The following is a 15,032-nucleotide window of genomic DNA, read 5'->3' on the forward strand; positions in this document are numbered from 1 at the left end:
AACACATTGGAAGCAAGCATGGGCACTGGACAGTTGGCTCAGTGATAGAGCATTGGTCCAGTGTGTGGATGTCCCAGGTTCACTTCCCAGTCAGGGCACACAGAAGAAGCAACCATCTGCTTCTTCACCCCTCCTCTCTTCTCTCTCTCTCTCTCTCTCTCTCTCTCTCTCTCCCTCTCTCCCTCCCTCCCCCTTCCCACAACCATGGCTTGACTGGCTCCAGTGAGTTATCCTTGAGTGCTGAAGATGGCTCCATGGCTTCCACCTTCAGGCTCTAAAAATAGGTTAGTTGCTGAGCAAAAGAGCAACACCCCAGATGGCCAGAGCATCACCCCATTAGGGGGCTTGCCAGGTGGATGATGGTCAGGGTACATGCAGAAGTCTGTCTTCCTGCCTCCCCTGCTCTCACTTAATTTGAAAGAAAGAGAGAAGAAAGAAAGAAAGAAAGAAAGAAAGAAAGAAAGAAAGAAAGAAAGAAAGAAAGAAAAGAAAGAAAGAGGAAGGAAAAAAAGGAAAGAAAGAAAGAGTCACCAGGCAACACTTGCACTTGAGGCAGAACTATTTCTCATGTGTCAGTTTTATATACATGAAATGGCCTAGCCAGCCACTGAGAACACATACATCTGATTCTCAGAGACTCTCAACAGCAACTTCCTTTCCTTCAAAAATATACCAGAAATAATGAAGCTTGTTAAGGAGGGCCTGCCTACCCTTCTTGCAGAATATCTGTTCCAGGATCTTTGACTTCTCATTCCTCTGGCTAAACAGACACTTGGAACAAGGTTGGAATATGCAATAGTCTAGGACTATTAATACAGTTATATTAACTAACCTTATAAAACTAATACTCAAATAGTAAGCATGAGCACCAGTTATTGCTGAGGAGTAATATTATTTTAAGTGTCTAGGAAATCAGTGGACCATTCATTTTCCCACAAGATTTATCAAAACACGCTGATGGAATCACAAGATGAATGTGGATAATACCATTTTGGCAGCTCACTTTCCCTTAAAAAAAAAAGTTGTATTTTAAATATATATTTTACTTCAAGCTATGAAAAGATAAATTATACTAGAGAACCGTAGAATATGGATCAAGCATGAAAGGGGAGGAAAGTAGGAAGTGGATAGCTATTTAAATAGACATATCAGAAAATAGGCCAGGGTTTGCTAACGTATGCCTTATTTGCATTTCTAGAAAGCAACATAATGTGCATTTTCTGAGAAACTAATATGCTTGCAAAGAGGAAACTTCACTGATGTAATCAAGATTCTTTAACCTAAAATATGCTAAGTTGATTAAACTTACAATAAAACTATAAAATATATGCACTGTAGATTCTTAGTTAACCTCTACATACCTTCTGATATATAGTAATTTCCCAGCACATTAAGAGTACTTTCAGTAACTTACCATTATACTATGAATGAAATAGGGATAAAACAGAAAACCATTAATTGCCCAGTAATTCACAGAAGAAAATAATGAAGAGAATTAGGAAAAATACTAGGCATTCAGGTATTTGTAAACCAATGTATATAGTAGAGGTAGTAATCAATGAAAAATTAAATTTATAATTTAATATTAGCATTATTTCAAGATTCTGAGAGTTGGTAGAATATGTTCCATGATAGGAATACAGCAATGGAAGGATGCCATGCCTTGTTCAAAATAAATAGATCTAGGCTTTGGCTGGTGGTTCAGGGAATAGAGTGTTCATCCAGCATATGGGCATCCCAGGTTCAATTCCTGGTCAGGGAACTCAGGATAAACAACCATCTGCTTCTCTTTTCCTCCTTCTCTCCCTTCTCTCCCTTTTACCCTTCCACAGCCAGTGACTCAATTGGTTCAAGCATGGCTCCAGGCATTGATTGCTCTATTGGTTCAAGTACATCAGCCTCAGGCACTAAAAATAGCTCAGTACTCAAGGATCCACCCCAGATAGGGTTGCTGGGCAGATCCCAGTCAGGATGCATGTGGGAGTTTGTCTTTTTATCTCCCCTCTTCTCACCTAAAAATAATAATGATAAAATAAAATAAAATAAATAGACCTAACAATATTGGAGGTAGGGGAGAAAAAATAAGAGAATGATATACCACCACCAGATTAGATAGTGGTAGACCTGGAGCTCAAAGCTTTGTGCAAGCTCTTTGGGTAAGGATTTAAGAAAAAGAAAAACTATAATAATATTTTTAGAGGAGGATACATTGGACCATACAATTAATTACTTTCCTTTGGCTTTTGCCACACTTCCTTCTATCTGATCTATCTTATGACTTCTCTGACATATCCTCTTCATTGCCATTCCCTAATGTTGATATTACACCAGACCTCTAGGCTCTGCTCTCATTGGCATCTATGACTTTTCTCATTGATGGCTTTGGTGTCCGTGTCTCCTACTTTCTCCTGGAAACAGGTTTTAACTTCCACCTGTCCTCTCTTCTAAGTGTCTGTTTTCATCTTCCCAGTAGGTCATAGATAATTCAAACACTTCACCTCCAAACTAGAACTAGATATTCCCATCAAATGTGACCATTTATTTCCTAGAGTTCTTATCTTAGTTAATAGCATTGCCATCAAGTTGGTTAGAAGCCTCTCTCCTGATTCTCCTGTCTACTTCATAATGTCTTTTCATCCTAGCTCTAATATGTCTTTACCAGCTGATGTTCTCTTCAGTACAGAGACTTTTAGATTTTTCCCTATCATCCCTTGATTTTCCTCTTGTGATCAGTTTATTTGCTTCTAGTCTTCACCTGCCATCTTGTCTTGCCTTTCCAAACTATCTTCTCCCGCCTCTAGTCCTGGTCATGAGATAATGTGGTTCATGATGGCAATGCTACCTGAGATCTTGAAGAAAAAGTCTGGCAAGGCAAAAATAACAGAAAGAAGAATGTTTACTTTCCTTTATTCAACAGAGCTGCCCTTAGAAGTATTTTTGCAAAACCCACATAGTTCTTTGCAATCTTTACTTGTGGCTATGTCCCTTGCCTCCCAGTAATGGTTGATACCCATACCCACCCACTGTGGCACACTTGATCATGAGATAAGAGAAGTTAATAGGAAAACCTTATACCTATATCAATTAGAATTTGGTTTGGCTGTATATATCAGTAAAAAGAATAGTAGTTTAAACAGGGTAAATATAATGTACATATTCTGGAACTAGTCAGTGGTACTTATGGTTAACAAGATATTGGCGGTCTATTTTCTCTTCCAAAACCCAGAACATACTTTCTGTCCTTAAAGTTACTTTTATATTCCAGGATAACTGCTCGAGCTGTAGCCAACATGTTTCTATTCCAGGCAGTAGAAGGAAAGGCAGGGAAGGGCAAAAGGGGTCTCTCCAAAATGAGTCATTTTCCTTTAAAGAGTTTTCTGCTTACATATCTCTTATTGGCCAAAACCTAGTCAGTCACATGGCAAATCTGACTGCAAAGCCTGCTGGAAAATGTACTGTTTTAGCTGCATCTCTTACCACCTCAAATGAAACTGGTGAACTGATGCTGAGGCTAAAGGAGAGAGGAGATATTTGCAAATAATTTATAATCTCTGACCCATCCCTCAAATGTGCAGTGCTCCAGATTATTTAACTCCATTTCTGTTCACAATAAAGCTATCTCAATTCTATTTTTTAAAATCAAATTGACAGGAATGCTCTTTCTAGAGCAGAGCTTTTCAACTGCAGCTGCACATTTAGAAGCACTTCAAGTGCTTTTTAAAATTCCTGATGCTCAGGCCATTTAAGTGTGAAACCTTGTCAGTGAGACCCAGGCCACAGTGTTTTTTAAAAATCTCTCTAGGTGATTCCATTGTGCAGCCAAGTTTGAGAACTACTGTACCAAAGCAATTTAAAAAGTAGGTGTGTAACACAAATGATGCCAAATTTTGTCACTTTTTTCTGCTGTATAATAAAGTGACATTAAAAAAAAAAGCCTGTAAACCATGAGTAGAGAAAACCTGGGGAGTGTTGACACTTGCCATATAAATCAACTGTTTGCCTTTGGGGTCAGTTTTTCTTACTACCCCATCCTTTTCTTAACCACTATTTTCTCTAGAAAATAGTATAGAATCATATTATTTTCTAAAAATCATTACTTTTCTATACTGTAGATTCAAGGGCAGCATAGATTAATCCAATGTTAGTCATCCTGGATAACTTTACTTCTCATACATCCCCATATCCATTTAGACACTCTGTCAAATAATTCAAATCTGTCTATTCCTTTATCACTTCCAAAATCCACAAAGGAATGTTTAAAACACTCATACAAATCTGATCATGTCATTTGCTTTACACAGATCCCTCCAATGACTTCCCATTGCTCTAGGACTCTGCCCTGCAAGATCCCCTCCCGCCCACCTCACAGCCTTGTCTCAGGCCACTCATCATCACACTATTGTACAGTGGCCTCCTTTCCTGCTTCCAATGCCTCATAGCCCTTTCCTTACATGTACTCTATTTGCCAAACCTACCCAATTTCCAAAATCAGCCGAAACAATACTTCCATGTGCTAATCCTGTTGAAGGAAGCCTTCATTGCTCGCTCCCATACACTGAGTCAGGATCCATACTATACTTCTTTGTGGCCCTAAGCACAATTACTTTTTTTATGAAGGCAGGAAAAATGTTCATGTTCTTCATCATTTTGTTTTCAGAACATCGAACAGCTCCTATTACAGAATTTGTATTAATAATATAAAGATAAATATTTTATTAATGACTGTATGAAATGAGTAGTATGGGATCCTGAGACTGGAAAGGTACATTAGAGAGAAAGTGAAAGGGTCATGAGCAGCTGCTTATAACTTAGCCACAACTGGCCCAAGTCAATGTTTCTTCCTTCTATTTCAATATGTGTATGTGTCTCCACAGGTTGTGATTTGATCCCAGTCCAGTACCTTCGCTGGGGTGACCCTGAGCCCATTGCAGCTGTGGTGTTTGCCTGCCTTGGCTTGCTGGCCACCTTATTTGTGACCGCAGTCTTCATCATTTACCGCGACACTCCCGTGGTCAAGTCCTCCAGCAGGGAACTCTGTTACATTATCCTTGCGGGCATCTGTCTGGGCTACTTATGTACTTTCTGCCTCATTGCAAAGCCCAAACAGATTTATTGCTACCTTCAGAGAATCGGCATTGGTCTGTCCCCAGCCATGAGCTACTCAGCCCTTGTGACCAAGACCAACCGTATTGCAAGGATCCTGGCTGGCAGCAAGAAGAAGATCTGTACCAAAAAGCCTCGATTCATGAGTGCCTGTGCCCAGCTAGTGATTGCTTTCATCCTCATCTGCATCCAGCTGGGCATCATTGTCGCCCTCTTTATAATGGAACCTCCTGATATAATGCACGACTACCCAAGCATTCGGGAAGTCTACCTGATTTGTAATACCACCAACCTAGGAGTTGTCACTCCTCTGGGATACAATGGGTTGCTGATTTTAAGCTGTACCTTCTATGCTTTCAAGACAAGAAATGTTCCCGCTAACTTCAATGAGGCCAAGTATATCGCCTTCACGATGTACACTACCTGTATTATATGGCTGGCCTTTGTGCCCATCTACTTTGGCAGCAACTACAAAATCATTACGATGTGTTTCTCTGTCAGCCTCAGCGCCACAGTGGCGCTAGGTTGCATGTTTGTACCCAAGGTGTACATCATCCTGGCCAAGCCGGAGAGAAACGTGCGCAGCGCCTTCACCACATCCACCGTGGTGCGCATGCACGTGGGAGATGGCAAGTCATCCTCCGCCGCCAGCAGATCCAGCAGCCTAGTCAACCTGTGGAAGAGAAGAGGCTCCTCAGGGGAAACCCTAAGGTAAAAGTTGTGGGGACACTGTGGGGCCCTAGCCCCTATTGCTGAAGCACTGGCATTACCTTTAAATGGAAAATATCCGAGTGGGAGAAACTAGGCAGGGAACTGGGAAAGGGGCTTAGGACAATGGGCATCTTGAACTCTTTGAGAAATGTCTAGGTAGATGAAAGAGACAAAAGACCAAGTAGCTTTAAATCTAATCTTTCTAAACAACCAGCCAGACTCCCACTTTCTCTGTTGCCCATAGTCCCATCCCACCCTACCATATTCAGGCATGAGTTCTGAGCAGTTGCCATCTGAAAAGAATCTTATCAACACTAAATGATCCCCCCATGTGAGGGACTACCTATGTGATAAATGCCCCCTAATATATTTCAGAATACAATAATATCATCCTATCTGTGGCTTGGGAACAAACTTGAAGTGTTAGAAGGCTACATAGGTTGTTGAATTGTGAATAAGGATCTCCTCTTTTTAAGAAATAAATATTGCCTGACCAGGCAGTGGCACAGTGAATAGAGCGTCGGACTGGGATGCAGAAGACCCAGGTTCAAGATCCCAAGGTCACCAGTTTGAGCGTGGGCTCATCTGGTTTGAACAAAGCTCACCAGCTTGGACCCAAGGTCACTGGCTCGAGCAAGGGGTTACTCGGTCTGCTGAAGGCACACAGTCAAGGTACATATGAGAAAGCAATCAATGAACAACTAAGGTGTCACAACGAAAAACTGATGATTGATGCTTCTCATCTCTCTCTGTTCCTGTCTGTCTGTTCCTATCTATCCCTTTATCCCTCTCTCTGACTCTGTCTCTGAAAATAAATAAATAAATATCAAAAGAGCTAGATGGGGCATCATCTGTTAACTCTACAGAGATTTGACAATTTTCCTAAAATCTAGATAAATAATGAAAGATAAATAGTTAAATAATATTGCTTAAATAATTCTCTTCTACATCATTTGGCCTACATAAAAAGTTCTATTTTCTATTGGCCCTAATTACTCAAAGGCTGAATTGTGGTGATGGTAAAGATACTGTGGCTGCTGAGGTGTTTAGTTATTCACATGGCCCAATTCATTTGCATTATTAACATGTATCCTTGCCTCTTTCAGTTCTTTTCTAATTTCTGTATGCCTCTCATCTCTTTTTATGCATCTTGTGCAAGGTAGTCAACTAAATTTTAAACCTCGGGGAAAACTGTGTCTTCTATTTCTTCAATAAATCCTGGAGGCATCATGTTCTATACACAGAAGGTCTTCCATATCTCAAACCTGCTGGCATGTTTTCCATCTGCCTTCCTGACTCCTCTTGAAAACTTTTTTTTTTCAGAAACTTCTGCTAGATCAGCCTTTTATTTGTCTAAGAAAATTTATTTTTTCAAACTTACTTTATCAGCCTTTCTCTAAACTCTTTCTGTAAATAAAATCTTCCTTGGCATCCTGATAGATAAAACAAACAAGCTGCTAAAGGAATAGAATTGTCAGTCTGTGCATCAGCACCCCTGAAACACGCTAGGGCAGGCTCCTCGAGGGACAGCGTGGAGCAACAGTGAAGAGCACTGGCTTTGTAGCCAGGTTCTTCCGAGTTTGAACACTGCCGTTTCTTCTTTCTGAGCCTTAATTTTTTCATCTTCCAAGATGAGATTGTATCACTTCCTTCATAAAATTATAAATAGAGAAAGGAATCATATGTGTAAAGTCCAGATACACAGTAGCTACTCTATTGAAAGTATAGCAGGTCCAGAACTAGACAGCAATGGGATTGAATCTTGGCAGCATCCCTTACTATAGCTGTTCAGCCTAACTGTAGGCAAATCACTTAACCTCCCTATGATTCAGTTTCATCCTCTGACGAATGGAGATGGTTCAATACATACTTCTTCTAGTGGTTTGAGACTAAATGAGTTAATATGTATAAAGTGTACGCCAGAAAATGAGTACTGTTTTTGTGTGTGCTATTATTGTTGACAATGGTCAGTTTTTTCCACATTTGAAAATCTCTGTCAAGTGTGCAACCAGGATGATCTTAATAACAGAGAGCATAATAAAAGTAGTACAGATTTATAGACACATTGATTATACAGACTGGACTTTCCAGGGCAGCTCTATCTTTACATTAGCTAAATTTCTGACTAACTGTAAAGGACACCTGTTGTCCGAGTTTAAGTAGGGTAAACTCCTTGGGAGTGAAGGCCTTATCTACCTTGCTTGTTACTGTGCCTTCAGTGTGTGGAAGTACAGAGAAGGTACTTGGCATGCAGAAGACAATCTGTAATCATTTGTTGGTATGTTTGTTGAACGAATGGATTTGGGAAGGTAGTGATGTGGTAGGGATTTTTCCCTTGTCTTCAAGTGTGCATACCACTACCCTCTAGTGGTTCTACTTTCATAAGATCAAACCTGCAGTGCCCTGTGTAACAAATATCCCCTGCACTCCTGTGGACATCAGTTTCTGCCAAAGAATCAGGCCATTAATCCCATCCATTGATTTCATGTTTTGCTATAATTCTAATGTTCCTCTAGTAAGAGTAGGTTACTATTTTCAACTATGTCATTTGTACTTTAGTATGGAAAAGACCAATTTGAAAAACAAAATTTACTGATAGTGCCAATAGAAAACAGGAATGCTCAGGATTTGGGGAAATATTTTAACTTATTTTCCCTATAGGGCCATGTACTTCTTGATAACTAGATTTTACAGTTAATAAATTTGGGTATTAGATAATCAGTGACAGTAAGGAGAGACCTTTGGCACTTGTTGGGTTTTCTGTATGCGGTCATGATAAATCCCTGTCTGTAGATGATCATGTGCTCATATCTGAAGCAGGCTATCATAAAATTATATATAGAGTTTGGTTTTGTCATTAAACAGGATATTCAGGCCAGAGAAAACTATAGTACCCTTGAATCACGTACACACTATACCTGCTTCCTCTTTTAAGCTACAATCGTAAGAAATAAATTAGATCCAAACTAAAATTCCTTGCCTTTATGCCTCCCATAAGCTCTCAAATTAAGTATTCCTTCTTTGTGATCCAAAACCAAAATATTCAGCCTGACCAGGTGGTGGCACAGTGGATAGAGCATTGGACTGAGATGCAGAGGACCCAGGTTCGAGACCCCGAGGTCACCAGCTTGAGCGTGGGCTCATCTAGTTTGAGCAAAGCTCACCAGCTTGGACCCAAGGTTGCTGGCTTGAGCAAGAGGTTACTTGGTCTGCTGCAGCCCCACGGTCAAGGCACATATGAGAAAGCAATCAATGAACAACTAAGGTGCCACAACAAAAAACTGATAATTGATGCTTCTCATCTCTCTTTGTCCCTGTCTGTCTGTCCCTATCTATCCCTCTCTCTGACTCTGTCTCTGTAAAAAAAAAATTCAGAATACTAATATAGTATTTATTGCATTGTAGAATATAACTGGTTATGCATGAATTTACCTCCCTGTTTAGCTTAGTTTTATAAAGGCAGTGTGTATTACATTGCCTGACACATTGGCACTCAAATAATGGCAAACAAGTGAACCTGTGTGCTTGTAATAGTTTCATATTTTATTCTAAACTACTCCCATTAGTTATGCTTTTCTGACTAGAATTCTGTAATATGCCAATGAGCCAATAGCGTGGGATCTAAGGTGCTGTGTGAATTTGAACAATGCACTTCAGTTCATTTTTTCCACTGTAAATGGTTGATAATCCTGTTGTGAGGAGAAAATGAAGTGATATGTATTCAATTCTAAGTATCGGCACATAGAAAGTACTCAATGGATGGTAGATAAAACTTTTTAGAAATATATTCAGCTACAAGAAAGACTAAACTAGATTTTCAGAGGCCTACGTGATTTTAGGTTCATTTTCCTCATATTGCAAGAAATATGCAGGTAAATGGCTCCTGGTATTTCTTCAAGGCTCAGTGATTCCAGACCTAACCTCTCTGCTATTCTGTGTACTTTTCTCTAATGGCTGCCTGATGGCTGTACTGGCTCCATGCATTGCAACCTCTTATTAGGGAAAACAAAAGTCTTCTCAGAATCCCATAAACACGGCCTCTGTATTTCATGGACAACAGCATCTCGTATAGCTAGCTATCCCTAGCTGCAGGACTATAAGAAAATGTGTGGTCAGGTTTTACATCCCCCATTAACAGAAACTAAAAGGGAGAAGGAAGTGGGGTCACATGCTGCTGGAGAAACCAATAAATGGTGTCTACCACGAAAAGGGGCAGTGTCTGGTAGCAATAGTGGGAGTAGTAATTGAGTTGCCTCATGGCCACAACGTTTTGAAAGTAGAAGCAATAATTATTCCCAGTTTTCAGAAGAGGAATTTGAGGTCCGGCATGGTTAGAAGACTTGCCCCCGGACTAGTCAGTTACAAAGCACTCTATATATCAGGCCTCAGCTTTTTGGCATTTGAGCTGAAGATTTCCCAGACTGTACTCTTTGGAAAGCCAGTCTCACAAACTGCTCCATGGAAAAAAAATGTTATTTGGACAAACAAGTTTGGAAAAAAAAACAAAAAAAACTCTGACTACTCTTTCCTTTTACTGGAAATAAACACTGAGAAGTCTTACAGTGTAAAAACCAATTGCCCTTTTATTAATTTTGTTCAGTCTTTAGCCAAGCTTTTGAACACAGGACTATTTTTCCAAGTAACTGTGTTAACACTCTAAAGAATTGATATGACTAAGGGGACTCACTTGGGGAAAAAATCATCAGAACCAAACCAGAAAACATGTTTCTGTTGCTAAAGAGTAAATCCTGTCTTCAGCGGGAAGGGTAGAAGAAAGAGCCAATTTCTACCTCCGGTCACAGAGATCACTTCTGTTTTCTGAACACCTAAGGAAAGAATAGAGAAAATTCTAACAGACCTAGCAGCTTACTGTGAGGTTAAATAGGCTCACCGTAGAACACACACAAAAATATGTGCCCGGAGTCAGTCATGTCAGCCATTCAATTCACTGAAATAGCAAAGGGAGACTTTTATTTAAAAGGGAGTAATTCACTATGTATATATACTATCTATGTCATCTATGTATAGAGACCCCTGTGATTAACACTTTGGTTCCAGACACTAATTTCCAGCACACATGCTACAGCCTCAAATCATTGTCAAGTGGATAATGCTGTGCTTCCGTTTGAGGCCTTCACTTTAGCTGCAAACTGACAAACACAAAACCAGTTCTGACCTAAATAAAGCATTGAATTTGATGAGTCTAAAGTTTGGCTCTACTAGAGTTAGCATTTCCAGGCTGAGGTTCTCAGATGCAGTGGGTCTTTCGTGGCTAAATGAACGACAGAGGCTCACCATCAGAAATTTTCTCAGAAGGTAAAACCCTCCCTGGGAATTCTACTGGCAGGAACATTAGCGCTGCCTCCACCTTAATTTTAGAAACTACCATTTGCCACTTTTGTTTTAATTAACTAATTAACTTTGCTTTAATTAACATTGTCATGAGGGCCCACTTAGGCTGTCTGCTCTAGCAACTGCTAGTCCTTTTACATCCATTGCCCAAATTACAATTTGCCTGGAAAATTGGTTCTCTTGTGTGAATTCCAATATAACCCAACTATTATCAGAGCTTTGATGATTTCCAATTGCTTAGATTTCATTAAGGGGTTATTAGTCTATGAGAAGTGATGTTCATGCTCTTTCTTCCCCCTCAAGATCCTCTGCTTCTTCCTGCTGTCTCTCCAGGTTCTTGATGATGTCCAAGGCCCAGGTTCCTCCATGAGACCCTATCAGATTAAGCCATCTCCCAGACTTGCCCTCACCGGGACTCAGGACATGTATTATGGATGCCAGGCATTTAGCACACATTTCTCACATCTTCATTTATTATTTGTTCACAAACATTTACTGAGAACTGAGCATTTCCAGGTACACATTCCCTTGGGATGTAGAAGTAGTTTTGTATATATGAGCAATATTTTCATAACTGTCTGATGCTATCTTAAAAATACTGGTATCTCCCCTGGTGCCTAGCACAGTTCCTGGCATGCCGCAGTGCTCAGTGGTAGATTGTGAATCTGGTGGCAGCTACTCTTAGGGATCACGCCGCCATCACAGTGAGAAGACCTCTTGCTTTGTTGACTGGATGGCCCAGATTTTATCTGACAATGCTTTGCTCTAAAAATATAAGAAGAAATGCTTTTCCCCCCCAAAACTAAGATTTTCTTTTGATCTACTTTCCATTGAGTGCCTGCTCTGTGCCAAGCACTGTTACAGATTATGGGAATGCAGAGATAACAGAAGAATGGTCTTTGAGGACCTCTTAGTTTCCTGACAAAGAATTGGAAACATATAAAGTAATGCAGTACCATGGTAGGAATCTACAAGGGAACAGAGGGGCCCAAAGACAGAATCAGTACATTCCACATGTGGGGAATTAGAAAAATCTTCCAAAGGAATCATTTCAAACTAGAGAAACTGTTTAAACATGTTAATTCCTGCTTAGACATCTTCAGGGTTCTCCACTGGCTAGGCTAGGACAGAGCCGAACTTTCTCTGCCTGGCAGGAAAGGCCCCTGGTGGTATGAATCCTTCTCTCCAGGCCAGACTGGCGTCTGGTCACTTCCTACATGACTTTGCATATTGACCTACTCACAGTTTTCTTGGTTTCGGGTCTCTATTGAGGCATCTGACTTGGCATAAAATACACCTCCTCCGTCCACCCTCTAGTCTCACTTGGCCAACTCATAGTCATCTTCAATATCACTTCTCCTGGAAAGCCCGTCCAGACCTTCTCAGACTCCCTCATTATGAACCAGAGTCCTGTGCTTGTCTCTATGGAGCATATCATCCTGTGTTATAATTACCTGTTTAATTGGAAGACTCCCTAGCACATGTGCTCGCACACATGCACACACACACACACACACACACACACACTGTACTGTACACCTACGAAGAACAGGGACCATGTCTCATTTTCTGTGCCACTGGCTCGCAGCACAGTGCCAGGCACATGTTTGCTAAGTGAATGGATGGACAATGAATGATGTTTGAGCTACACTGGCATTTGCCAGGGAACATGCAAGAGCTGAAGATAGCACATAATTAAATTTATTGAGCACCTGCTATCAGGCCAGGCACGCTTTAAGTCCCTCATGTGCTAACTCTTTTAATCCTCAAAATAATCTTCAGTTTACATATGAGAAAACTGAGGTGTGGGGTTCTAATTTGCTTGTGCAAGCCTACGCAGAAAACAAGTAGAAAGGGCAGTTGGCTTCAAAGCCCACGTAGATAACCATTGAACAGCGTTCCCCATTCTAGCTCTTAACACAGTGTAGCCTGAACAGAGATCGACCAGGATTAAATGGGTGTGGAGTGAGACTTACCCCCCTCCAGGAGTTTCCCTGAAAACTGCTCCCTAGATCTGTACTGCCCTGTACTTTCCTGATACGGTCATCCCTTCAGCTGAGCCCGACTTGATTTACTTTTTTGCTGCATGAATAAAATGCACAGGAGCCTCTGGTATAAAATTTGATCTTTAAGGAGTGCCTGAATTTTTTTTTCTGTTTAGTGATGATTTTTAAATATCTGTATAGATTTTTTTTGTGGAAAAAAAATCTGATGAACTCATTTTTACTACTTATATTTATTATAGCTAGTAATATGATTTTATTATAACTGAGAATTATAAGAACTTACATTACTTTCTTGACTAATTCTACTTTTTTGGGGGGGGTAAGGCTAATCTTATATAAAAGCTCACACAATAGACAAGGAATTCTGATGTTTCCCACCTTGGTCCTGTCCACTTTAATTCTAACCAGTTTCTAGAGTAATCACAATATCTTGGGTATGGGGCTGAGTTCTAGGAGTATAGAGACATATGTAACACAAACCCTACCCTTAAGAGCAGCTCACAGAGTAGTGGAGACCAACTCACACACAAGTCATTAGTAAAGGAGAAAATGGACCGGGAAGTCAGAGGTTGTTAAAAATAGTGTTTTCTCCAATGTGAAAGTTCTGGGAAGGCTTCTTGGAAGGGTGACCTCTGGGTTGATTCCCAATGGATGATGAAGTGAGCCAGGTGAAAACCATGGAATATAGTGTCCTGGGGGACAACATAAACAAGAGCCCAGTGACATAAAACAACATGGTGCATGCAGGGAAATACGGCATGTAAATGTGTGTCTGCAGGTGACAGGAAGCAGGCTGGAGAAACTGATAGTGAAGGTGTATCCTCACACTCATGGCCAGCTCCCAGCACCAACTTGATGCCTCCCCACCCACACTAACCAAAACTCTGATCCTCACACTTTCTCTGTGCTAGAGATTAGATAAACTAATTTTTGGTGTTACAATAATGACTGTGACTTCCTTTCTCCATTATGCCATACACACTTATTACGCTACTACTTTATTAGAGAGACTGCACTGTGTATGTATAAGATCATTGGATCTTCACACAATATTCAATAGTAGGAAATAGTACCTCCATTCACAGATAAGAGAAAATAATAACTGAAACATGTAATAAAGCCCTTTATTGGGTAAATATTTAATAAGTAGTAAAACCAAAATTTGGGATTCAAACAAAAGTCTATTTGTTTTCAAAGCTCTTTTCATTCTAACATTGCCTTTCTGATGGATTGATTTTCTCAACCACGGATCCCATTTTGTTGCTGTTGTTTATAAACTAGATCACTGTGAATGTATTTCTGCCACATAAAATATTGACCGTCTTTTATCTAGACAGATAATTCAAGGTGACATCATAGAACAAGGTAGCCTATCAGTACCTCTCATGTTATAAACAGGCAGAAGTAGAATGAGCCTTATCAGCAAAGACATGGATTTCAATTCTGGCTCCACCACTTACACGGTAGGACCCTAAGCAAAGCACTTAACTCTCAGAGACTCTAGAAAACGGGGACAATAATATTCATTGCCCTCTGTGTGATATTCACAGGGTCCTTTGAGCATAACCAAAATATGTCTCACAATCCAGATTCATGAACTGGGAGTTTCTGCTTTTCTAGTCATGGAGTCATCTCAGTTCATGTCGAGCCCAAAATATACTCCGATGACATAATATGAAGATGTTCCATGTTATCATTCTTCAGAAAAGCTATTAAAACGAAAATACTCTACTTTGGTCATCTGGCCTGATTTCTAGTATATCAACTATATCTTAGGGACCCACTGCCCTCCAAATTTCTTTTCTTTTTCTTCTTTTGAAGTGAGATTGGGGCAGATAGTGAGGCAGACTCCCACATGTG

At 40.2% G+C, this 15,032-nt stretch overlaps 1 protein-coding gene across 5 annotated transcripts in view; it reads left to right on the top strand.

The window, feature by feature from the left end:
* The window catches only part of GRM5 (glutamate metabotropic receptor 5), a 526,023-nt gene that overhangs the window by 461,462 nt on the left and 49,529 nt on the right, over positions 1 to 15,032 (top strand). For all 5 annotated transcript variants that reach the window (XM_066248572.1, XM_066248563.1, XM_066248590.1 and 2 more), the window contains one exon: positions 4,875 to 5,814. In XM_066248572.1, coding sequence (XP_066104669.1) covers positions 4,875 to 5,814 — 940 coding nt within the window. The remainder of the gene's footprint in view (positions 1 to 4,874; positions 5,815 to 15,032) is intronic.

Source organism: Saccopteryx bilineata, chromosome 1, assembly GCF_036850765.1.
Source record: "Saccopteryx bilineata isolate mSacBil1 chromosome 1, mSacBil1_pri_phased_curated, whole genome shotgun sequence".
In the NCBI taxonomy this organism is placed as follows: domain Eukaryota; kingdom Metazoa; phylum Chordata; class Mammalia; order Chiroptera; family Emballonuridae; genus Saccopteryx; species Saccopteryx bilineata.